At 45.0% G+C, this 26,300-nt stretch overlaps 1 protein-coding gene across 1 annotated transcript in view; it reads left to right on the plus strand.

The window, feature by feature from the left end:
- The window catches only part of kiaa1549la (KIAA1549-like a), a gene marked incomplete at its 5' end in the record, with an annotated part of 99,904 nt that overhangs the window by 45,719 nt on the left and 27,885 nt on the right, over nucleotides 1-26,300 (plus strand). The window contains 5 exons of the mRNA XM_083764117.1: nucleotides 3,833-3,999; nucleotides 7,745-7,922; nucleotides 11,698-11,858; nucleotides 12,829-12,864; nucleotides 24,567-24,754. Of these exons, the coding sequence (XP_083620243.1) occupies nucleotides 3,833-3,999; nucleotides 7,745-7,922; nucleotides 11,698-11,858; nucleotides 12,829-12,864; nucleotides 24,567-24,754 (730 nt within the window). The remainder of the gene's footprint in view (nucleotides 1-3,832; nucleotides 4,000-7,744; nucleotides 7,923-11,697; nucleotides 11,859-12,828; nucleotides 12,865-24,566; nucleotides 24,755-26,300) is intronic.

Raw genomic sequence — 26,300 nt, forward strand, 5'->3', positions numbered from 1 at the left:
AAACAGCATTTGGTTAAACATCTTGGCACTCTGTGCTCAGTGTTCTGCAATTCAGCAGAATGGAAGTCACTTTCTGTGCCACATTTTATCTCTCCTCTCCTCTCCTCTCCTCTCCTCTCCTCTCCTCTCCTCTCCTCTCCTCTCCTCTCCTCTCCTCTCCTCTCCTCTCCTCTCCTCTCCTCTCCTCTCCTCTCCTCTCCTCTCCTCTCCTCTCCTCTCCTCTCCTCTCCTCTCCCCTCCCCTCCCCTCCCCTCCCCTCCCCTCCCCTCCCCTCCCCTCCCCTCTCCTCTCCTCTCCTCTCCTCTCCTCCATCACTGTCTCTCCCAGTCAGTATTTGTGAGTAGAGCTCTACTTCGTTCCCTGGAAAACCTATTGATGTATAATTCACATCTTCCTGACTGGAGCAGAGCGAGAGATCACTTCAAATAACATCAAGCTTGGCTGTGAATAAATCGTTTCCTATTGTGCGTGCGTGCGTGCGTGCGTGCGTGCGTGCGTGCGTGCGTGCGTGCGCAGAGCTGCCAACCTGCACACATTTTGTGTACCAACCACGCAATTCTAGGCGTATAGACACCTAGAATTGCGTGGTTGGTACACAAAATGTGTGCAGGTTGGCAGCTCTGCGTGCACAGCGCAGTCATCGCATTGCGCAGGCTGATCTCTGCTGTCCACCGTAATTTCCTCTTTGAAAAAATATTTTTCCGGATGCGCAAAAACAATCTGCTAATACTAACAGGACATTTAGACGAAAATGTCATCTGAACATCTCATTTGTATATATGCGCATGCCACAGACGAAAGACAGTCTTAAAGGTTTTATGACATTCATTTTCATTTATTTTTCTTTTTCTTTTTTCTTTTAGGTTTTATGACCTCAATTACACCCAAAAAACCTGAACTTTGAACATTCAGTGGATTTTCTGTGGTCTGAAGTTTTCTTTGGGGTTTTTTGGGCCTTTTGAGCTACAATGAAAACAGGCAACACAGTGAAACAGTGACATCTGCTGGAAAATCCCATTGACATATATGGGATTTGCAGTAAGTGATGTCACTTACTGCCGGCAAATCGGAGCACCTGTTTGAGCCAGAAAACCCCAGATCACAGAAAATCTACTGAATGTTAAAAGTTCATGTTTTTTGGGTGCAATTGAGATTAGAAAACCTAAAAAAAAAATCCCTTTAAGTCCACACTATTGATCCATAATGTATAAATGATAGATAAGGGTTCAGGACAACGAGGCCTTTTCGTGGAGGGGTCAGAATGAAATTTGGACTTGGACTGTTTTTCGTCTGTGGTACTTTATTAGAAGAGCCAATACAAAGAATTCTCCATTGAAAGATAACATTTTAGGTTTTATAAATGAAGTGAATTCTCTCTCTCTCTCTCTCTCTCTCTCTCTCTCTCTCTCTCTCTCTCCCCCACACATCTCTTTCTTCCCCTAATCCTTTTTTTCTTTTTGTCAACCCTTCTTCCTCTTGACCTTTAACCCCTCCCTCCCTCCCTCTCTTGGTAAATGGTGCATTTATATAGCGCCTTTATCCAAGGCGCTTTACATTCATTTATATAGCGCCTTTATCCAAGGCGCTTTACATTCAGCCATTCACACACCATTCACTGGTGTGCTGGCACCAACTAGCACATCAGGAGCAACTAGAAAAAGTGCCCTACTGGGCACAGGTCTCCACCAGGATGAGCAGATGTGAAGAATTCCAGGCAAAGGTTTTTCCTTGGCCTCTAGGGAGTTGGCATAGAAAGTTATCCACAGATCCGTGCAGTTAGAGGTAAAAACACTTTTGGGCCAGTTATAGCGCCACCTTGAGGCTGAGTTGAAATTGTTCATGTGGCATTTCGTCCTCGGCCTAGTGGGAATGTGGGTGCACAATTTCACGGAAATCTCGCGATGTGTTCATGATTTGCAGCATTTTGTTTGAAACTGAGCACTCCTGTGAACTTTGGAAGCCAATCTTAACCAATCAGGATGGAGTCTGAGAAATCTGAAAGAGCGGTTTGGTTGAATGGCTCTAGAGAGACTGTGTACCAATTTGCGTGATGTTTGGACAAAATCTGTAGGTGTACTGTGCAAAAACTTGTTTTGCACAAAGCGGCCTCCTGGTGGCGCTATAACAGGCCGTTCTGGAAAGTTTGGTGCAGAGGTTCATGGTTGGCATCCAGGGAGTGTGTGTGCAAAATTTGGCATCGACCGGGTTAACGGTGGCTGAGATTAGCTGGTCACGGACGGACACACGGACACACGGACACACGGACGGACGGACGGAGTGCAAAACATACTCTCCCCATGCCTTCGGCTGGTGGAGACAATTAGAGGTTCAGTGTCTTGCTCAAGGACACTTCGACACTGACTCTGGGGGAGCCCGGGTTCGAGCTGGCAAACTTGCGGTTACCATCCAGCCACTCTACCCCTGAGCCACCAACGCCGCCCCCTCTCTTGCTGTCTTTTTGTCCCCTCTTCCTCACCTCTCCACTTCATTCCTCTCCTTTTCCTACCTGCACACATCTGTTCTCATCCCACACTCTTTCCAAAACATGTCTCCTACTCTTTCATCCTTTCTTCCTCTCCCCTCCCTCCTAACGCTCTGTTCTCTCCCTCGTCTGTGGTGGAAAGTAACCAATTACATTTACTCAAGTACTGTACTTAAGTACAATTTTGATGTATTTGAACTTGATTATTTCTATTTTCCAAAACTTTTACTTCCACTACATCTTGGATCCAAATATTGTACTTTTACTCCACTCCACAAGTTCAGTCAGACAACTCACGGATAGATTTACCAATATTTATTACAGAATGAGTAATGAGTGTGCATATGATATTTGACTTGGTGTTCGGCTCTGCTGGATTTTCTCCCTGCTCGGCATGATTAAGCACCGACATAAAACATTAAGAGCAGGGAGATAGATATACAATTAAACCCCCCCCATGGGGAGCATAAATAACAGAGCCCACCGGTGCTGCTGGGGTGGTGGTGGGAGCAAACATCACATAACAACCAGGAACCATATGCAGAGGAAGGCAGGAAGAGCATACGGTCTAGTGAGCTTAAGTAGCCCGCCCGATTGGTCAGCTGACTGCCACATCAGCGAATGACGTGTGGGACTTGCACACACTTATACACCCACATAGAAATGCAGCATATTAACCCCTTGAGTATAGTATGTGCCTTTGAGCACGGCATGAACTCCCTCGAGTATGTCTGACTGAACTAACTCCGCAAGCTATGTCTCATTTATTTGAAAACTAAGCAGTTAGTTACTCCCGGGAAGGATGGATGCCGTTAGCTGTCAGCTCATCTTCTTCCCGGGGCTTATATTGCACATGATTACATAAGAGGAATGTTCTGGAACATCAAGTAACAATCATAGTCTATTGCCAAACCTAAGTTGTTTACCAAAACGCCAATTTACTGAGCCAATGTGGGATGCCTCACCCAACCCGTGGCTGTTAAGGCATCTCGTGGTTTCTCCTTTAACCATCAATAACACTTTATCAGATCACGGTGACCTGGGTCATGCTGACCTGGTGTCATGGACATCATGTGCAGGCTGTCACATACTCATACACTTGGAAAACAAGTTTACTGTGAGCACAAAACCCTATAATATACATAAGTACACATAAGTACAGAGAGTATTCATGCATGTCATATGAGTAGATTACAGTTACAATATGGTCACTATCATATACGTCAATCAAAATAAGGCACGCTATATTGAGTTTCCACAATAATACATTTGTACTTTCACTCAAGTACATGAGTATAATGTGGGTACTTTTTCCCAGCGCTGCTCCTAACCCTCTGTCTGTGCGTCCAGTCATCCAGGATGTGGACAGCGCCGCCCTGGAGGCCAACTACCAGAGCTTCGCCAGCCTGATGGAGCAGCGTCTGGCGGAGCTGTTCCTGGTGGCTGGGAGGCCGGGCTCCAGCAGGGCCGCCCTGCGCTCCAGGAGAGCCACCACCGTGGGGAGCTACACCGTCCAGGTACACTTTATAAACGCTTCTGTTCCTGGTGGCTGGGAGGCAGCGCTCCAGCAGAGAGCCACCAGACAGACAGACAGACAGACAGACAGACAGACAGACAGACAGACAGACAGACAGACAGACAGACAGACAGACAGACAGACAGACAGACAGGCAGGCAGGCAGGCAGACAGGCAGGCAGGCAGGCAGGCAGGCAGGCAGGCAGGCAGGCAGGCAGGCAGGCAGGCAGGCAGGCAGGCAGGCAGGCAGGCAGGCAGGCAGGCAGGCAGGCAGGCAGGCAGGCAGGCAGGCAGGCAGGCAGGCAGGCAGGCAGGCAGGCAGGCAGGCAGGCAGGCAGGCAGGCAGGCAGGCAGGCAGGCAGGCAGGCAGGCAGGCAGGCAGGCAGGCAGGCAGGCAGGCAGGCAGGCAGGCAGGCAGGCAGGCAGGCAGGCAGGCAGGCAGGCAGGCAGGCAGGCAGGCAGGCAGGCAGGCAGGCAGGCAGGCAGGCAGGCAGGCAGGCAGGCAGGCAGGCAGGCAGGCAGGCAGGCAGGCAGGCAGGCAGGCAGGCAGGCAGGCAGGCAGGCAGGCAGGCAGGCAGGCAGGCAGGCAGGCAGGCAGGCAGGCAGGCAGGCAGGCAGGCAGGCAGGCAGGCAGGCAGGCAGGCAGGCAGGCAGGCAGGCAGGCAGGCAGGCAGGCAGGCAGGCAGGCAGGCAGGCAGGCAGGCAGGCAGGCAGGCAGGCAGGCAGGCAGGCAGGCAGGCAGGCAGGCAGGCAGGCAGGCAGGCAGGCAGGCAGGCAGGCAGGCAGGCAGGCAGGCAGGCAGGCAGGCAGGCAGGCAGGCAGGCAGGCAGGCAGGCAGGCAGGCAGGCAGGCAGGCAGGCAGGCAGGCAGGCAGGCAGGCAGGCAGGCAGGCAGGCAGGCAGGCAGGCAGGCAGGCAGGCAGGCAGGCAGGCAGGCAGGCAGGCAGGCAGGCAGGCAGGCAGGCAGGCAGGCAGGCAGGCAGGCAGGCAGGCAGGCAGGCAGGCAGGCAGGCAGGCAGGCAGGCAGGCAGGCAGGCAGGCAGGCAGGCAGGCAGGCAGGCAGGCAGGCAGGCAGGCAGGCAGGCAGGCAGGCAGGCAGGCAGGCAGGCAGGCAGGCAGGCAGGCAGGCAGGCAGGCAGGCAGGCAGGCAGGCAGGCAGGCAGGCAGGCAGGCAGGCAGGCAGGCAGGCAGGCAGGCAGGCAGGCAGGCAGGCAGGCAGGCAGGCAGGCAGGCAGGCAGGCAGGCAGGCAGGCAGGCAGGCAGGCAGGCAGGCAGGCAGGCAGGCAGGCAGGCAGGCAGGCAGGCAGGCAGGCAGGCAGGCAGGCAGGCAGGCAGGCAGGCAGGCAGGCAGGCAGGCAGGCAGGCAGGCAGGCAGGCAGGCAGGCAGGCAGGCAGGCAGGCAGGCAGGCAGGCAGGCAGGCAGGCAGGCAGGCAGGCAGGCAGGCAGGCAGGCAGGCAGGCAGGCAGGCAGGCAGGCAGGCAGGCAGGCAGGCAGGCAGGCAGGCAGGCAGGCACTGCAGGCACTGCAGGCAGGCAGGCACTGCAGGCAGGCGTGGGAGAAACCGGCAATTTAATTCACACATCCTCCTGTTTCGTGACTAAATCAAATCGCCAGACTTGATTCATCTGTGTGATGTCTCACAAAACAGGGGGGGGGGGGGGGGGGGGGTAGGAAATAAATTCAGTTTGATATACGTTGACATGCAGGAAATTGAGATTTCAGATGAGTCAACTTTCTCCCGAAGTTCTCTTGTAGTGGTTGGTTCATGATGATTAAAGCAGTGCTTTAATGCTCAACGCAGGGTCCGGGGCCTGGGGACCCCCCACTGGGGACCCCCCTTAGAGTATATATGAATAGAGAGGGCACCCGAGTTCTCCTGCCATCCACTTGCATTAAGTTGCTCAAAAGCGCATGAGGCGATTTCACTCCTCCTTCCGGGTAGGAACAGAGAGCATTCTGGGATGGATTGGCCCCAAACACATGAACGCGCTGCCGTTGAACGTGCACGAACGCGAACGAGCGTGCTGCCGTCGTGAACGTGCACGATGATAGTCAACGGACCAGTGCGTTCATGTGTTTGGGGCCAGGCTGCAATACCTTCATTTGGCCACTATGTCCATTTCGCCTCAGGGTTTCCTCTGGGTGCCTTCTCTATTCATATATACTCTATGGTTCAAAACAAAATGGTTGATCATTGGGAACACTAGTAACTCCGAATGGAACCAAAGATGGAGTGCCGTGATTTTAGTACTTTTTCTGTGTTGTTGTATGTGTCTATGAGTTAACGTTACTCTAATAGACCCCCAGGTGTGGTTAGAATATTCAAATATGTCTTCCCTGTGTATTTTTGGTTTCTTCCTGAAAGCCTTTGAATCAAAAGGCCCAATCAAAATACACCACAATTTAAGTAGGAACTAATTCCAATATCCCCCCCTCTACTGTGAGTATGCGTATATGTGCACGTGCATGTATGTGTGCTCGGACCTGTGTATGTATGTAGACGTAGATATGTACAGTATGTACAGTATGTATGTATGTATACATTTGAAAATGAAATAGCTTAATTTGTTTAGTTTTTTGTTTTCGTTACACTGCTTCCATTATTGCTAGCATTTAATTGTAATTACTTTAATGCATGAATCTCAAGCACAGTAACTTATTCTGTTTCCCCCGGGGCATGGGAGGGCGAGGGCGGGTGGATAGTTATGAGGGTCTGTTTTGTTTTGTTTCCCTTTGTTCTGTTCACTGTTTTGTTTTGTCTCTTGTTTTATCCCCTATGTTTCGTTTGTGGTCATATGTCTTGTATTTTAAAATGGAAAAAAAACCCAAAAAAAGAATACACCACTAGTGACATGACTCCTATAAAGGATGAATACAAAATGAATATCAACATCCTAAAACCAAAATGTTGAATTGTGGGTTTGAGCTCACATGCCCTTTTGATGTAAATCAAAAGGGGGGGGGGGGGGGGTCAGTGGGGAGTATTGGCTGGGAGGAGGAGTAGGACTAAGGCCCTATACGTCCTCTCTGGGGGGGGGGGGGGGGGGTGTTGGCTGATGAATGAATATCAACATCCTAATACATCCTAATACTGGGGGGTCAAATTATGACAGGAAATTCCTGCTGTCAAAATATGACCCCCTCCAGTCAAAAAACACTTTGTTTGAAATAGACACTCATGCTTTCCAAGGTGTGATTTGGGGTCCTAACTGCCATCATAACCCTAACCTAACCCCTCTGCCATTATGATTATGGCTTAACCCATTCTGACCTGAGATCAGATTCTAAAAGTGTCTTCGATCTTTCAAAAATAGCAGACCTACAAGCTCGTAGCGCGCCACTCGGTGGCGCGATATGAGCTTGTAGATCTGCTATTTTTCAATAGCTAAAGCATGACATGATGCCAACACCAAAATGGGTGCCCGGTCAGAATGGGTTAATGAACTGTTGTTGGTGTGGCCACATAAAAACATAATTTTAAGACTTTCTGTACACATTTTCTCTTCTATTTTAATCTTCCTCCTCCTAGTATGATCATAGCACCTCATTATCATTATTCAAGGCGGGGGGGAAAAATCGCTGCACTCCATCTTTAGAAAGCAATCATGTCAAATGAGGTGTTTGTTCATTGCCTAATAATGCATATAAAACTGGGGATGAAAAGAAACGTTCAACATTAATGCAGGGAAATAAAAGAACCAGAGAGCTATTTTTCATTATGCTACTGTCCTGTCCCTTTCCTCTAGATGGTGAGCATGCGGCGGCTGCCGGGGCCCAAGAACCCAGCCGAGATGACCTACTACACCCAGCTGAACGGGTCGCCCATCACCGGCACCACCGCGGCCAAGACCCTGAGCACTCTGGACTCGCAGACCATGGCGCTGACGCTGGGGTACTTCGTACAAGTGCAAGCTGAACGCTGGGGTACTTCGTACAAGTGCAAGCTGAACGTAAGCTGACGCAGCGTTTTACACTTCACCGTCGTGTGCCGAAAATAGCCAATCTAAAAGCAAGTAGCTTGTGTTATTTTCCGCAAAGCGACATCCGGTCATGCAATATATAGAGTATTAATCGGGCTTTAGTGTCTCACAACATGTGGCACGTTTTAGAGAAAAAGATGTGTTACAAATCTATTTGATTTTGGGCGCACGGACGGCGGGGCACTCGCTAGAGCTGTTGCCTCACATCTAGAAACACTTGGTGATGTACTGTGGCTGGTTATGTAAGCCCCACATTATCATCAACACCGCCCATCCTACGTAGATGAAGGTCATAGACACGCCAGGGACACGTGCATCGTCAGCACCAGCTTCACAACGGCTTTAGACAGTTCAGTTGTGTATGTGTGTGTGTGTGTAACAGAAACCACACACACTTTCACCGTTGTAACCTCCCTGCGCTGCATATTCAAATATTATCTCTGAGCTGATTCTCTGACGGAATCATTTCTCCATAGTTAGTTATGCAACCAAAAACCGATGTGTAACCGATGGCCCACATACTCACAGACATCCTTCACATCTTAGTGAACCATTATAAAATAATAGCCTTATTGCGACTGTGTAGGTCGCAGTTTACTATGAAAACCTGCATTCCCCATCTTACACATTTCTGGTCTAAATATCAAAAGACAAAGAAGATATGGAGACAGGCACAGCTCATAACTTGATAACGTAAGCACATTGAACATAAGCTCAGATCGATTATAGGCAGTGGTGGAAAGTAAATGTATCAATACTGCAATATAGAAATACGAGAGAGAGAGTGAGAGAGAGAGAGAGAGAGAACTACTGCAATGTTCTATTATTTATTCCTTTGTCTTTTCTTTTGTGTGTTGACCTACCCACTCGAAACTGTGATAATTGCTGGTGAAGCTGCCTATGGCTATGGGTCGACCTGCGTGCACAACAAGTAGCGAGACCACCTCCAACCACTGCATATGCGCTAATTACTTACTTACTTACTCCTCTTCCTCCCCAATGGGACATAAGGCTTCAATGAGCGCTCTCCATTTCATCCGATCCCTGGCAGCATGTTGCGCCTCTCCCCAGGACAGATTAATCTGTTCCAGCTCCTGTGTCACAGTTCTGCGCCAGGTGGTCTTGGGCCTCCCAGGATTTCTTTTTCCTGGTGGTGTCCATCTTAAGGCCACCTTTGTGGTGCAGTCCTGCTCCATCCTCAGTACATGTCCTATAGCCATCTTAGGCGTCTGTGTGTAATGTCCTTGGTAATGCTCCGGCTCCCTGTTTGTTTGTACAGTTCATTGTTTGATATTTTATTCGGCCAAAAGATCTGACATATACGTCTGAGGCATCTGTTATGGAACACTTCTATTTTCCTTGTGTCTGTCTTGACCACTCTCCAGCTCTCAGATCCATACAGCAGAACAGACTTGACATTGCTGTTGTATAGGAGCATCTTGGCGCTAATTAACTTCCTTCAAATAATGTTTTATATATTGAACCGTAATGCCCTGAACCAGACCATAATGCAAATTCATCAGAGGTTAAAACGGATTCGAACACACTGGGGCCTACCCGTCAGAAAATCAAATAGCCAGTTACAGATGGAGCTGCCCACACCAAGGCCACTGAGTGTTGAAACTCAGTGGCCTTGGTGTGGGCAGCTCCATCTGTAACTGGCTATTTGATTTTCTGACGGGTAGGCCCCAGTGTGTTCGCATAGGAGAGAGAAGCTCATCCACAATTCTCACCAGAACCGGTGCGCCCCAAGGCTGCTGCCTCAGTCCTCTGCTGTACAGCCTGTTTACGTTTGATTGTGTCGCCAGATACGAGAATAACATCATAATTAAATTTGCGGATGATACCACAGTGATCGGACTAATAACCGACGGTGATGAGAGGGCCTATAGGAGGGAGATAGAGGATCTAACTCTATGGTGCGTTAACAACAACCTCTCACTTAACACCAATAAGACCAAAGAAATCATTGTAGACTTTAGGAAGTCCAAAGGCATCCACACCCCCATTTCCATCAAAGGGTCATCTGTCGACATAGTTGATAACTTTAAATTCCTGGGCATACATATCACAGACACATTCACATGGTCACTCAACACCAAGTACATCCTCAAGAAGGCGCAGCAGCGACAGTACAAAAGGACTAGTGAACTTTTATCGCTGTATAATTGAAAGTGTCTTAACTGGCTGTATCACAGTGTGGTACGGTAACACGACCGCTCAGGATTGCAAGAGGTTGCAGAGGACCATTAAAACAGCAGCTAAAATCATTGGCACTACAGAATTACCCAATCTCCATAACATCTACACCACTCGCTGTATGAAAAAAGCCCATAACATCATGGAAGACACCAGCCACCCCGCAAATACCCTGTTCAAACTACTCCCCTCCAAAAAACGCTACCAGAGCATCAAATCTCGTCTCAGTAACAGTTTTTACCCCCAGGCAGTCAGGCTGCTGAACAGCTGACCTTGAACTGTATTGCCATATTTCCATAATGCGTCTTGCATTTTGTGCAGTCCTCATAAATGCAATGCGTCTCAATGCTCATTGAGATGCAGAAACGCAATAATGTTTTGATAGATGTGTTAGAGTTAAATTGACAACTCCACTTTAACTATTCTTCCTGGATCAGTGAGAAACCTCCATCAACCAAGACCACCCAAAAGTATTCAACCAAAAGTATTTCTCTCTGGTGAAACCAGAGAGGAAGAGACTCTGAAATAATTTGACACAGGAAACCGTGTAAGCAATCAGATCTTTAGTAAAGTCTTCGGTTCAAGCGTTTGTTACAAGAAATGTCAAGGCAGTAGGAGAGAGATTCTCCGTACTGTAAGTGTTCAGAACCCCATTACATCATTTTGCGCGTACATATATACTGACAATCATGTCATAGATACAGAATTCAGTTGTCAAATTGCAATAGGTCGATAGGTGGTTATCAGAGTACAGTGTCATGAGCGTCCGATTGTCTGAATCCTCTTTTTGACTTTTAATCACGTCCGTGATTAGGATTCTGTTGTTTGACTCTTTATCTCATGGGGTGAGAGGGTGTTTATATTCTCATCTTTAGAGCAAAGTTGTTTGTCAGGTCATGCGTCACATTTTTCCATCTGGAGTGGATGACAACTGATAATAGAATTAATACCATGCAAATATGGATATAACATCACTGGGTGACAGGGCAGTCCTGTACACCAAATACAAGGTCATTTTTAACATAGTAATAAGATGTGAACAAATACCAAAGAAAATATCCAACAAGATGTTCGGTTCAATATTGTAATTTCATTTATTTGGTGAAAGTCAGCACATTATACGTCAACCATAGAAATATGAATATTGTTTTCGAGAGAATGTCGTGGGTGATCTCTTGAAATTCCATCCAAACTTGTTGTGCGGAGAGATTAAATAAGCCCCGTTTTCAAGAACAGTTTAACGAAGTCAAACATGTTATAAAAAGGTAAACGGCCCGTCTACAACAGGTGAGTTATTACCGTACTGTATGTCAACTCGTTCTCTGCCTGCCTCTTTGTGACTGTGTAAACGTTGTCACTTGTGGCTAAACGGTTTATAATGATTCTAATTAATTGTGTGTGTTTGTGTGTGTGTGTGTGTGTGTGTGTGTGTGTGTGTGTGTGTGTGTGTGTGTGTGTGTGTGTGTGTGTGTGTGTGTGTGTGTGTGTGTGCGTGTGCGTGTGCGTGTGCGTGCGTGCAGCGGTGGTGAAGACGCCGCCCAGCAACTTGTGGATCATGGCAGTGCTCACTCCTGTTGTCTTACTGCTGGTGGTCATCGCCATGGTTGCCTTCATCTTGTGTAAGCGGAACCGCGTCATCTTCAAAACCAGCGCCTTCAGGAGCTTCAAAGCTCGCTCCAAGGTAAGACCATGTCATGTTTTTAAAGGTCTGGTGACATTTTGTAATTGTTCTTAATTTCTTATTTCAGTTTTCTGAGCTCTGAACTTTGAACATGCAGTAGATTTTCTTGTGGTCTGGGGTTTTCTGAATAATTAGGCTCAAGCAAGTGCTCTGATTTGCCTGTGGACTGTGATGTAACAGTCCACAAATCCCATAACAATTTGCCAGCAGAAACCCATTTTTGGACACTACTCTTACAGATACACTAAACGGGTCTTTTAGATTTTTCATATTCCATCCTGATTGGCTATAAGATTGGCTTACAGCCCACAATAACCTGTATCTGACCTTGCAGAGACTGAATTTTTTTTCTAGTCTACTTTTTCCTGCTTTGTTCACACTGGAATATAGCCCGAACAATATAATAAGATGTCTGCAGTCATCAATCCTTTTAATGCTAACACACAGGTCCTAGAGCCCAACTTTACCAAACCTATACTGTATAACGTAGCTGTGAATGTCTTCATAATCACACGTTAAGCCTAGCATGTGAAGTTCTTTGTTCAGGCCAGGACAGATCTAAGCCCATCTGTGTGGGCATGAGACATTTGTTTTCACTCTTGTCCAAATGTCCATTGTGAGTGCTAATCATGCATGCAGTGAAGACCAGTTGGGCAAGAGGAAATGGGGCTCAGTGTGCTGGAAATAACATTTTTACATATTTTATTGTAAATGGAGTGTTCATCAGTCCATAATGCATAGATCTATACCGCCTGGGGTGATGTCATATACAGTATAGTCAGCCGGACCAATTAGTGCATTGCATGATATCCCGACAGCAGCAGAGAAAAACAAGCATCTTTTATAAGGTAGCTAGCTAGCTAGCACTGCATTTTATCCTCCAGAGTCATTAAATGACTATAAAATATTCAATTATTTTCTGTCCTAGTCTATTAACCCTCCACTCGCCTCTGACTTTCTCTTTTTTTAGACATCATATCGAAGGGAGGGCAGTTGCCACCACCAGGTATACACACAGTGACTCACTTCGATGTGGGGGATTGATAGGAAGTGGGGGTCAATATGCAAGAAGAAGAAGAGTTAAAACAGTATAGTGTGTGTAGAATATAAGCTCTCAACACTAATAGGCTAATGTTCTAATATGCTGTGTTTCAATTTAGCCCAATGCATTTGTTTTCTTGCATTGGTCCATCTTTAACCTAAAACAACTCCCCTACTCCTGCCCATTCTCTCCACCCTCCATGTCTCCTAAAGCAGTGGTTTTCAACACTTTTCATATCAAGGCCCATTATTTATTCTGCATTTCAGCCACAGACCACCATTTTGATGAGAATTAAGTTAACCTCTCAGACTCAAAATTAAAGAATATTTTGTCCACAATTCCATGCTGTATTGATGTGGAACCATAGGAGAGATAACGGACAAATGTTGATCAAATTAACAATAATTCTATATTCTCTAATTGTGTAGACTTCTAGCAAATTAAATGCGAATGTTTAACAATAATTTAGCTCTTGAGAGCGTAAAATGAAACCAGATGGATCCGTAAGGGATCTAACAAGATCAAAATAATTTAGCTGGGGACCACCTGGAACTGTGTCCACTGGTGGTCCCCGGACCACTGGTTGAAAACCACTGACCTTACCCTATCACATGAAGCCAGTCCCGCCGGCTCCCACAGTGGCTTTAAGCCTTATGTTGCGTCGCAATCCTTTTATCACATTCTCCACTGGATTCTGCCATCTAGATTATCACAGCTGGGAAGCTAGCTCAGAGCAGTGGTCACAGACAGCAGATACAAGGCAGTTACTTACGGACCATTACAATTACTGCAAAAGCTGTCCCTTGTTTGGCTCCTGCTGCCGCAGTGAAGCGTGTCAACCGATTTGCGGTTATTTCTGTCTGGTCTGGTCTCGTTTCCAGCCCCGTTGACAGGCATAAGCCAACAGAGCTTGGTGGATGGAGGGAGGGGAGGGAGGGAGGGAGAGAGGGAGGAAGGCATGGATGGAGATGGATAGGGTAGGGTGGCATTTTAATTGGGCAACGGAACCAATGGAACATATTGACCAAGACTCACATTCATACCCACACACTATAGCCGTGTTTATTCATGTGCATGGTGTGTGTGTGGGTGCATTTATGTTGCATGGTGGATCGTCACTGCCAGGCAGAAACCTTGTATGTCCAAACCCATTACTTTTCAGGAAATTGAAAAAAGAAATCCATTGAAAAGACCCACTGTAGTTATTATTATTTTTTTTTACACACACTTTTGTTAATACTTTTTACTGGCTAAATATTAATAAAGCCCGCAGATAGACTTACTGTAATTACTGTCAACATTTTATCCAAATTTTGTCATTATGTCAAAAGTATGTCAAAAACAGCAAAAATAGCAGATCTATAAGCTCACAACACGTCGCATTTCTACACAATGTGAGTTTATAGATCATTATTTTCACTATTTTGTACAATCTGTGGCGTTCATTTATTCAATTAAATAATAAAGATTAAGAAATGGAGATACAAGGTTTATTGGCCTGACAGCGACTATTTCCTTGTGTGTTTCACTGCCGTGTTTCTGTATGATGTTCTGCGCTCTGCTCTTGTGTTCGCCCCTCACGGTATTTAGAGACGCGCAATTACCAAGCTGCACGTCTATGTTTGCTTTCGAAGCCATATATGTAAACAGCATTATGTTACTCATGCTGTGTTTTCGTAGACTGGACATCAAATATTTATGATTTTAAAATCATGAAGTATAGCGCCGTGCATCTGTTTCTGTCTTATATTTAAATCCTGTCCCAATACAAGGCATCCATGGAGAAATAGGAGATAAATATTCTTTTCACATTATTATTTGACTTTGTACTGTTAACACATGCTTGTGGCAATCTGACTAAGAAAATTGTTGAGCGAGGTCATTTACACTGTTCGTTATAAGCTGCACAGGCTTTGTGTTTGTGTGTGTTGTGTGTGTGTGTGTGTGTGTGTGTGTGTGTGTGTGTGTGTGTGTGTGTGTGTGTGTGTGTGTGTGTGTGTGTGTGTGTGTGTGTGTGTGTGTGTGTGTGTGTGTGTGTGTGTGTGTGTGTGTGAGTTTGTGTGTGTGTGTGTGTGTGTGTGTGTGCGCGCGCGCCATGTTTATGCGACCTACTGCTCCCAGCCCACTCAACTAGCAGTCGTCATGCAAGACAACCTTAAGCCTCAAATCAATATAATGGTTTAAATTAGCTTTGTAATGTGTGTTTAAGCTTTACCCACATGAACCCTAGAGCGATCATATACTGTGGGCAAACATTCAGCAAAAATAGATCTCACGTCATGGCTTGTGAGCTTCTAATCTAGATGTCCTAATTTCAGCAAAGACATTTGGAAAACTAAGGAAAAAAGGAAGGGGCCAAGTAATAAGTATATGCCCCTGGGGGGTTCTGGGTTTACGTGGTTAAACACTATATATATAGACTCCGTCTCACTTTACCGCTAATGTAGAGTAAACTGAGTTTGAAGAGTTACTAATATACTGAATAATATACTTCCAAATGTTTTTCAATTATACCGTATTCTGCCGAATATGAAACGACTGATTATAAAACGACCCCCATTTTTCAAGACTCATTTGTGGAAAAGGAACATTGAATATCAAATAGTCTGGTCTGTGTGTGCGTGTGCTTGTGCGTGTGTGTGTGTGTGTGTGTGTGTGTGCGTGTGCCTGTCTAGTCCCCGATTTTAATACGACCCCGTTTTTTTTTTAGATGAGTTAGTTGAAGACGTACTTTGATGGCACAAACAAGAAGTCAAAACAAAGTGAGCTTAATTTGCACGGCGGGCCACGGTACTATAGCAGTCACTTCCAGTGAGAGTACTCAATTGTTTTTACTTACAGTAAGTAAAAGTACGACCCCGTTTTTCTTTTGATATTTCCATTTCCGTCTTATATTCAGGCCAATTGTGTATTTTTATTATTTCGCTTTTCGTCGTTCAACAGATCAGATTATTATTTGATAGCTACCTTGCACAAATAATTTCAATATAAAAAACGGAGTCAATACAATTTTCAGTAGCTCTAGTCAATATAAATGCAAACGACCTGCATTTCTATAGTGTCTTTCTCCAAAGATCTGTACACTGTGAATTACACATTCACACACATGCACACATCCATTCACACACATGCACACATCCATTCACACACATGCACACATCCATTCACACACATGCACACATCCATTCACACACACATGCATAGGACAGTGGAGGAGAGCATGCAAGGCACCAATCTGCGCATCGGGAGCAGTTTGGGCCAGTGCTGATTTCGTCGACTAATACTATGACGAAAAATGTTCGACTACCTTTTTTCCACTGGCGAAAACGAAATGGAAACTCAATTAAAACGAAGCTATGATGACTAAAAATATGACTATTATTGACAAAAATAATAAATAAAAACTAGACTAACATGGTAGGAAGGGGCTAGTGGACTAGAGATCCAGTTTAAGTAAAAGACACAAGTCATTTTGATTTAGCCTGGTTAATAAACCAGACTAATATCGCACGGACCGCGGGATATTAGTCTGGGGAGGCTCAGCTTGGATTTCATTTCCAGGGAAACATTTTCTCTTTGACGCAATTGGTCAGAGCTACTGTCAGTCAAAGGTCTCAAGCATTGAACGTCACTGTACCAAAGCCCGCCCATATTGCATACCGTGTCCCGATTGGCCGCCCACATTCTCTGGTGTAGGAAATGGGCGTACAATTGAGCCTCTCCAGACCGAAATCCGCCGGCAGGCAATTTATTTTTGCCAACGGCTGATTCGGTCTGGTTTATTAACCAGGCTAATTTTGATTTACACTTGGTTGCATGCTGAAAATGGCCGATCTACAAACTCAGCTTGTACAGTAGATCGACTAAAATGTGATTAAAGCTAAACGAAAACTATTCAAAAGACTATGACTAAAATTACAATCTGAATTTGCTGGCGATGGAACTGGGAACATTTCCCATTTCAAGACCGCTGCTCTACCTCCGTATAGCCCCCCCCCCCCACAGTAGTTGTAGTTGTGTACATTTAACCCATTCTGACCTGAGATCAGATTCATACGAGGTTTCCACTGGACACACACTGGTCTGATTAACCCATTCTGACCTGAGATCAGATTCTAGAAATGTCAGTCGTTCTTCGATTTTTCAAAAATAGCAGACCTACAAGCTCGTATCGCGCCACTCGGTGGCGCGATATGAGCTTGTAGATCTGCTATTTTTAAATAGCTAAAGCATAACATGATGCTAACACCAAAATGGGTGCCCGTTCAGAATGGGTTAAATCTTGGTTCTCAAACTGGAACTCCCTCAAGGACCCCCGGGCCGGCGTCCCCGGACCCCACTTTGAGAAGCACTGATTTAAATGACTCCACTCTCTAGAGTCTAGATAGTCCATGTTTTACTGCACCATGCCTCCGCACGCTGTAAAAAGGCTCCATCTAAACCAGTTTAGCAACATGTGCGATGCTGTGCTGTTTTATGCATCGCATCTGTGCATTTAATATAACTGCCCTTGGGACAGATATAACACACAGACTTCAGTGGAGTGCTTCTGCATTTCTCCCCCCGCTCGAGCTGCATTTAATCAATATGGCCATGGGGGGAAGCGAGCTCATCTCGTCCATCTGCTGTATGAGGCTGTTGCTGCGAGTTAAAATTAGATGAGTGATGAAGACGTACTTTGATGGCACAAACAAGAAGTCAAAACAAAGTGAGCTTAATTTGCACGGCGGGCCACGGTACTATAGCAGTCACTTCCAGTGAGAGCACTCAATTGTTTTTACTTTACAGTAGGTAAAAGTATCAATATACTGTAGTCTCGCATTGCTAAAATATAAAGCGGAAGTGGAGACTCCTCCCCGCGCTTCCGCTTCGTCTTTACCGTCGCGCACATTTATCCTAAAATAAATATAAATCATCTAAGCATTAATATAGCTTGCTGCTTAGCATAAATGGACATTTTAAAATATATTTAAAAATATATTTTCATGAACTGAAATGGCACAAATGTCATGGTGTAGTTCCAGACTCTATAGCTTTCGTAGATTGTGGAATAGTTGTCTGGCCAGTGGCGAATATATTGACAGTGCAACCGGTGCAATGCATCAGGGCCCATGAAGGGGGAAGAAGAAGGGGAAAAAAGAGTCAAGACGGTGAAAGCCTGGTCGCAGGAAGAGTAACACCAAGGATTCGTCAGTGATGTCTGGTTTATAAACAGCTTCAAGTCCCTACTATACTTCCGTGTTGCATAACAGTGACATCTATGTCCACTCCTTGGTATCTTCACCGCAGCCGGCCCTTGTTTCAATGCGGTTGTGTTGCTGTGTTCATGCGCTGCCTGTCAGCAGCACAACATAGCTCAGCTGTAGACTATGTTGTCACGTTCCGTCACGGTAATGAAACACAGGGTGGGATTATGTCATGTCAGCACTGCACTGCACACAGAACGAGGTAGAGACTGAGCTACACTTCCTAACCTATGCCCACTGTACCAAGACACCAGAGACATATACCTCCCACGGATTACAATCCCCCAAAGGAGGGAGGAGGATCTTTGTACAGTTTCACAAGATAGTATTACTCAAAGTGTTAACGTTTATTTTCTTGATTGTTTGTTCCACTTTTGCTTTGGCAATGTAAACGTATGTTTTCTCATGCCAATAAAGCTCCTTTGAATTTCATTAATTGAATTGAGAGAGAGAGAGAGACAGAGAGAGAGAGAGAGAGAGAGAGAGAGAGAGAGAGAGAGGGGGGGATGGAGGGAGATTTGACCGTTGACACGTCAAAGCCAACATTCAAGGTTACATACCCCCAGTGGTGGAAAGTAACTAAGTATATTCACTAAGTACTAGCCTGACTCCAGCCCTGAATCACTAGCCAAGCCCATTTAAAAAATAAATGTGAAACGAAATGAAATGAAAATGAGTGTCGGGCTACTTAAGTACAATGTTGAGGTATTTGTTCTTTACTTGAGTATTTCCAATTTCAAATTCTACTCCACTACATCTCAGAGGCAAATATTGTACTTTTACTATACATTTAAAACCTTGAAATTGAACATTCTACATAATTAATGTTTTTGTTTTACTTCTGGTACTTTATAGGTACATTTTGATGCCAATACTTTTGCACTTTTACTCAATTACATTTTGAATTCCGGACCATTACTTGTAACAGAGTATTTCTGCATTGCCGTATACTTAAGTAAAACATGTGAGTAGTTTTTTCCCACCACTGCATACCCCTCAGTGCTGTCATCCTGCCTTTGCACACAGCAGCATCTAGCCTGTAGCCACAGCATCGTCCACTGAATGACCACATCGCTATGCATTATGAAATGAACCAGCCACGGCTTTCCATTTCAAATGAACCACGCCGGCACATTTAATGTTTGCCCGTCAATAATCTATACTGTACATCTAATCCATACTGGGCCACAGGACAGATTTGGAACAGTGCTTTTAAGTGCTCTCTCTCTCTCTCTCTCTCTCTCTCTCTCTCTCTCTCTCTCAAATATGCTTTATTGGCATGACAAGCATTGTTATATTTCCAAAGCATTACATAAAGTTTATGATGCAAAATCATAAGAATAATGCATATTCAGAATCAGAAGAAATAATATAAACGGGACAAGGAAAAGCATTGCAAAAATACATTAGTCTGTCTGTCTGACGCACGCACGCACGCACGCACGCACACACACTCAACCTGTGCATGGTTCCACTCTCAATGCATGTATCTTTAATACCACTGTTTGTCTTCCTGCGCTGCGACTGCATGTGTGTGTGTGTGTGTGTGTGTGTGTGTGTGTGTGTGTGTGAGTGTGTGTGTGTCTGTGTCGAGGCAACGAACACGCTCATGCACAATTTAGTTTACCAGACGCTCTTATCCAGTGAGACTCACACACACGTGAAATCAGAGTAAATGGTGTGAGCCCTAGTCAACAAAACTGCAGAGTAAATAGCTTACATAACGGTGGAGCGCAAACAAAACAATTAAGTGCTTCAAAAAAACAAGGACACGCGCGACAGCCTATAGCATCTGTCCTAAGAAATGCAATCCAAATCACATTCCTAGTGTTCGAAGAAAAACAAATCTATAGCAAAACATTATGAACAAGTAACTGAAATCTGTCGTGCGTGCGTGTGTGTATAGTGTGTCCGTGCGTCCGTGCATGCGTGTGTGTGTGTGTGCATGCCAGCAGGAGCGCACATGTCAATTTATCTTCCGCTGACCTATAGCTATAAAAGTCTGGTGTGATGGATCCTGTGGCTGGGCCATGTCCTGTGGCTGGTGTGTCACATTATAGATTCAGCAGTCTTCCCACACTGCCTAGTATCCTCACATGCACTCTGAGATTACAGCCGTGCTCTATGGAATGCCTCAGAAATGCCTTTTATACAGCCACCAGAAGTATAGGTAGATGAAGGGAAAATATCTGGGTTTTGTTTGAATAACCTAAAAAAGATGTATCTCCCTCTCTGCCTCTCTCTCTCTCTCTCCCTCTCTCTCTCTCTCTCTCTCTCTCTCTCTCTCTATCTAGTTTACATAAATGGGAGGGCATTTAGCAATACAAAGAAAGTGCTGAAGCCCTGGAGTGTCTTTGCTAAAAAAAAGTAAACGTATCCTCTATCCAGCCTGTTTAATTTTCTGTCGCTTCATGCCAAAACCTCAGACCTTCCCATTATACCAAGTTCTGTGTTTGGAGAATGATTAAACACAATGAAATAAGAAAATCTGACGAGGTCATCCAATTACCTTTATCTGTACTTGCACTGCTGAGCTGCACTATGTCATGCAGACCATGTACGGTTAAGTTCAGTCTGTGATGGTACTGAGAGGTCTCAAATCCACATTGTGGAAGAAGGGCTTTCTGTCTCCGTGATATGCCTGGGTTATGCGATAGCAATGAATTTTCCGCGCTGATTTTATATTCTCTTTAACCACATTAACCCAAACCCTATAGTGTCCCTATTCTGGGGTGATCGAACAAACACAAAGGTAGGAGCTGACCGCAGGAGATAAAACTTTGACTGAGAAAGGAAAGAGGCCGCACAGCTCCTAGTCACGATGCCATCAAATTTTTATTTTTCCAACGATTCGGCAACAAGTTGCCTTCTTCAGGGAATGCCTTCTTCATGTTGCGTGCGGCCTCTTGCCTTTCTCAGTCAAAGTCCTATTCTGGGGTGAACATTTGTGCCCAATTCTGTAAGAGGCGCAGTCATATTTTCGTCAGGAGTTCAGTAGGAGTTCAGTAAAGTAAAAAAGATGTCTCGACACGTAAAAAATAAAAAGCTTAAACATAAATATAGACTATAATCGCCAGTATTGCTAACACTTTCAGTTCCACACAAAATGTTGCAGAATTGTGGTAAATGCAGAAATGCAAACCCTATACAAAGCATGACGGGATAGATAGCAGAAATCTATAGGAATGTGTGCCATTTAAATGATGATTATAAACTGTAGTTTCAAAACTATTCACTCGATCCAATTAAGCAATATCTCATTATTTTGTTATGATTTTCTGCTTTCATATGGAATGAAAAAAAACAACTAAAATTCACAATGACAAAAGTATAAAACCCTGGGGGACCCCAGCCAACAAAGTAGTATATAGGGTTCTTAAGTGGTTACGCCAATATTTATATATTTTGTCACACGGCAGTGTGGTCACCAAATGTACTGTAAACTAATTTCCCAAGTTCACACTCAAGCACAAATTGTGCTTATATGAGGGAATACAACAGTAGTTTGAATGAGGACTGAGAGAGAAGGACACAGACATTACACATGCACGCATGGACACACAAATGCGTGTGCTCGCTCTCTCACACACACACACACACACACACACACACACACACACACACACACACACACACACACACACACACACACACACACACACACACACAGAGCCTAAAGTCATCAACTTCATATCATGGCAACTCTCATATTATTACTGGGGTGGTGAGCTTATACTGTGTGGTTCAGTAGTTCCCAAACTTTCAAGGTCGAGACCTCGAAGGAGAGATTATTCATTTGCCCGGGACCCAAACTAGTGAAAATAGCACATCTACAAGCATTTTCACTACTTTTTTTTTCTTTCTTTTTTTTTGGTGTAATTTTTAGATTTTATTAAATTTTATTTGTTTTAAAACATTTTCTATTTAAAAAAAGAAAAACCATTGGAAAATATTTATATATATATTTTTTTATGAAAATGAGATAGAAATTGGTCCGTGACCCAAAATGGTTCCTGACCCAGTGGTGTGTGTAACGTGGTGTGTGTAACCCAGCCATGTGTCATAGAAAACCCATCCTGCAGCACACTTCACCCCTCATCATCTCAGTTGCATTTCTAGTTCATATCATGAGTCAAAGCTCGGCCGCCATCATAACGTGTCATTTCTTGTTAACCCATTCTGACCTGAGATCAGATTCATACGAGGTTTCCACTGGACACACGCTGGTCTGATTAACCCATTCTGACCTGAGATCAGATTCAAAAAATGTCAGTCGTTCTTCGATTTAAAAAAAATAGCAGACCTACAAGCTCGTATCGCGCCACTCGGTGGCGCGATATGAGCTTGTAGATCTGCTATTTTTAAATAGCTAAAGCATAACGTAATGCTAACACCAAAATGGGTTCCCGTATAGAATGGGTTAAATTGTTTTGTATTATCATAAGTGAACACTGAAACCAGATATAATCATCAAGGAACGTGTGTACTATGTGTACTATGTTGATAACTCTTCATTTCCATTTTCCAGCCATTCAGTTGCAAAAAAAAATAAGAAAATAATTTGGCGACCCCCCCCCCCCCCCCAGGGGTCCCGACCCACGGGTTGAGAACCCCTGGCCTACTGTACCTCAGATTAATTTTTCTTAGTCCATGTGATCACATTCATGTACAGCATAAAGATCTTTCATTTTTACTGTGCTGTAAGCAGTACACTCCATATCAATATTTAGCCTGTGTTCTGCAAAAGCATTCAGCCTGTTTTCTGAGAAAGCTTCATCATGCCTCATTGTAACTCAATAACAATTCTCTTTGTTCTGTAGCAGCAGCAGCTGTTTCATTGTTCGAGGTTATGTTACAGAGTTCTGCTAGTTGAAAAAAGAAAAGGGGGAAAAAAGGTCAGCCTCAGTTAATTTTTGGGTTATTCAATTGGATTACACAAATTGAGCTGAGTAATTTTCAGAGAAAAGACCAGACCATAAAAATATTGGACTGACCTCAGAAGGTGTGTTTTTCCCTTAGAGTATATATGAATAGAGAGAGCACCCGGAGGAAACCCTGAGGCGAAAGGGAGGCATACTATAATCCGACGGAGCATTAGTCCGACATGCGTCCGCATCTCGGACTATAGCGCCTGCTCCCGTGCTTGCGGTTATGGTTAGGTTAGGGTTTGAGGTGGGTTGTCGTTTTTCAGACCAATGACTAGTCTAACTAAAGTACTGCACCCGAGGCGAAATGGACATAGTGGCCGAATTTGTTATTGCAGCGCTGGGCCAGACACATGAACGCGCTGGTCCGTTGACTATTATTGCACACGTTCATGATGACACGTGAACGTTGTTTCATACGTGAACGCTGTTTCAGTGCAATGATAGTCAGTGGCAGCGCGTTCATGTGTTTGGCCCAATCAATCCCAGAATGCACTCTGTTCCTACCCGGAAGGAGGAGTGAAATCGCCTCATGCGCTTTTGAGCAACTTAATGCAAGTGGATGGGAGGAAGAATCCGGTGCCGTCTCCATTCATATATACTCTAAGGTTTTTCCCTGCAGCCTGTCCAGAAAGGTTTTGTTGTGTTTTTCCCTGCAGCCTGTCGAGGGGTTCGACTATGTTGTGTTTTTTCCCTGCAGCCTGTCCAGAGGTTCGACTATGTTGTGTTTTTTCCCTGCAGCCTGTCCAGAAAGGTTTTGTTGTGTTTTTCCCCGCAGCCTGTCGTGTCCAGGGGTTCGACTATGTTGTGTTTTTCCCTGCAGCCTGTCCAGAGGTTCGACTATGTTGTGTTTTTCCCTGCAGCCTGTCCAGAGGTTCGACTATGTTGTGTTTTTCCCTGCAGCCTGTCCAGAGGTTCGACTATGTTGTGTTTTTCCCTGCAGCCTGTCCAGAGGTTCGACTATGTTGTGTTTTTCCCTGCAGCCTGTCCAGAGGTTCGACTATGTTGTGTTTTTCCCTGCAGCCTGTCCAGAGGTTCGACTATGTTGTGTTTTTCCCTGCAGCCTGTCGAGGGGTTCGACTATGTTGTGTTTTTCCCTGCAGCCTGTCCAGAGGTTCGACTATGTTGTGTTTTTTCCCTGCAGCCTGTCCAGAGGTTCGACTATGTTGTGTTTTTCCCTGCAGCCTGTCGTGTCCAGAGGTTCGACTATGTTGTGTTTTTCCCTGCAGCCTGTCGTGTCCAGAGGTTCGACTATGTTGTGTTTTTCCCTGCAGCCTGTCGTGTCCAGAGGTTCGACTATGTTGTGTTTTTCCCTGCAGCCTGTCGAGGGGTTCGACTAGGTTGTGTTTTTTCCTGCAGCCTGTCGTGTCCAGGGGTTCGACTATGTTGTGTTTTTCCCTGCAGCCTGTCGTGTCCAGGGGTTCGACTATGTTGTGTTTTTTCCCTGCAGCCTGTCGTGTCCAGAGGTTCGACTATGTTGTGTTTTTCCCTGCAGCCTGTCCAGGGGTTCGACTATGCCAAGCAGCACTTGGGCCGGACGGACGAGACCCTTTCTGTCACCAAGGAGACCCTGGTGCTGGGTCTGCCAGCACGAGATGCGCCGCTGTCATTGGACAGGAAACCCCACCAGGATGCAGGGACATCCAATAAGAGGCCTCCATCGGCCGACATACATAAAGGAGGGTACGTTTTTGCTGTCGTATTCTCTTTATCTTTTGATGATAAACATTTGTTTCACAGGGGGATGACGTTTAATTAACTGTCGTGTAGTGTAGCCATCTACACTGGCCTAAAAGAAAAGAAAGGCAGAAAGGCGACAAACTACGGTATAATTCATAATGTAAGATTCAAGTGGGTTTTATTTGTCACAGTATTGTGCAGTGAAACAGTGTGGCAGAACCCTGCCAGCCTGTGAGGACTGTACTGTCATAATGATGTGATGCTCTCTGTCAGCTGTCTGCGGCGCCGAGCAAATCCGTTAACCTTCAGCTTTTCGGGAGAAATGTGTCTGTGAGTGTCTGTGAGTGTTTGTGAGTCTCTGCGATGAGTCAAAGACACCAGCATGGCAGCTCAACCTCTAAACAGACTGAAAATGAATCCGACCAAATCCAGGGTCCAGCTAGCTGTTGATCGATGCTTAGAAACAAATTCGGAGAGAGGATGAATGGATTTAGATGTGACATTTTATGCAGCAATTCACTGCCGTTCCAAAGCCGACAGCTTGATCTTTGTTGACTGCGTCTTACGTTCAGCTTTTTCTAAAAGGAGCAAGCTAACTGACATTCCTTGTACGGCATACAGTAGTAAAGGATATTTAAGCCAATTAAAGTTAGGGTAAGTGATATGTTTTGCTTAAAACAAAGGGTTTGTTCATTGAAAGCATTATATTCTGATGGTAACCATTGTTGAGTGTTTATTCAAGAGTCTCAGCAGCTCTAAACAGAAAACAGTGGGTTGTCAATTTCAGCCAATCAGGTGCTCGAGTACAAATTTGACCAAACAACTTTCACTTGTTTTTTGATTTATTGAATACTTTAACAGTAGGCCAAAAATAACAATAATAAAAATACAGTTCAATACAAGGTCTTCTAAGAGGATTTAAAACTCAATAAAGCACTATGGCTTGTTTCCAACATTTAATGTTTAAAGTGCCCTCCGAGGCACAGGTCTCCACCAGTGACGTAACATTATATTCATAATGCTTAGTAATGTTATGAAGATGAAGGCATGTTTTCAATAAATGGCTGGCAATCGGGATGAAATAATTATGAGAAATCAATCATACCCGATCACATAACTACAGAGATCATGTGTACTGATGTGTTTGAGATTTAAAAAAACAGGCAGATGTGAAAAATGCAGGGCAAAGGTTTTTCCTTGGCTTCTAGGGAGTGTGCATAAAAAGTTGTACACATATCGGTGCAATTATAGGTAAAAACAGGAGTTGGCCTGTTATAGCGCCACCATGAGGCTGATTTGATTTGAGCATTTCGTCCTCGGCTCAGTGGGAATGTGTGTGTAACTTATTTGTGGCATTTTGTTCGAAACGGACCAATCCTGCGAGATTTGGATGCCAGTCTTAGCCAATCGGGATGGAATTTGGGAAATGGGACTGATCCGTGAGTATAGAGATAGTGTATACCGATTTGCGTGATGTATCGCATAAAATGTGTTGAGTAATGTGATGAAATGTGTTGTAATGAAAGTCAGCCTGATGGTGGGCCAACAA

Source organism: Protomyctophum parallelum (genome assembly GCF_964188405.1).
Source record: "Protomyctophum parallelum genome assembly, chromosome: 4".
Taxonomy (NCBI): Eukaryota; Metazoa; Chordata; class Actinopteri; order Myctophiformes; family Myctophidae; genus Protomyctophum; species Protomyctophum parallelum.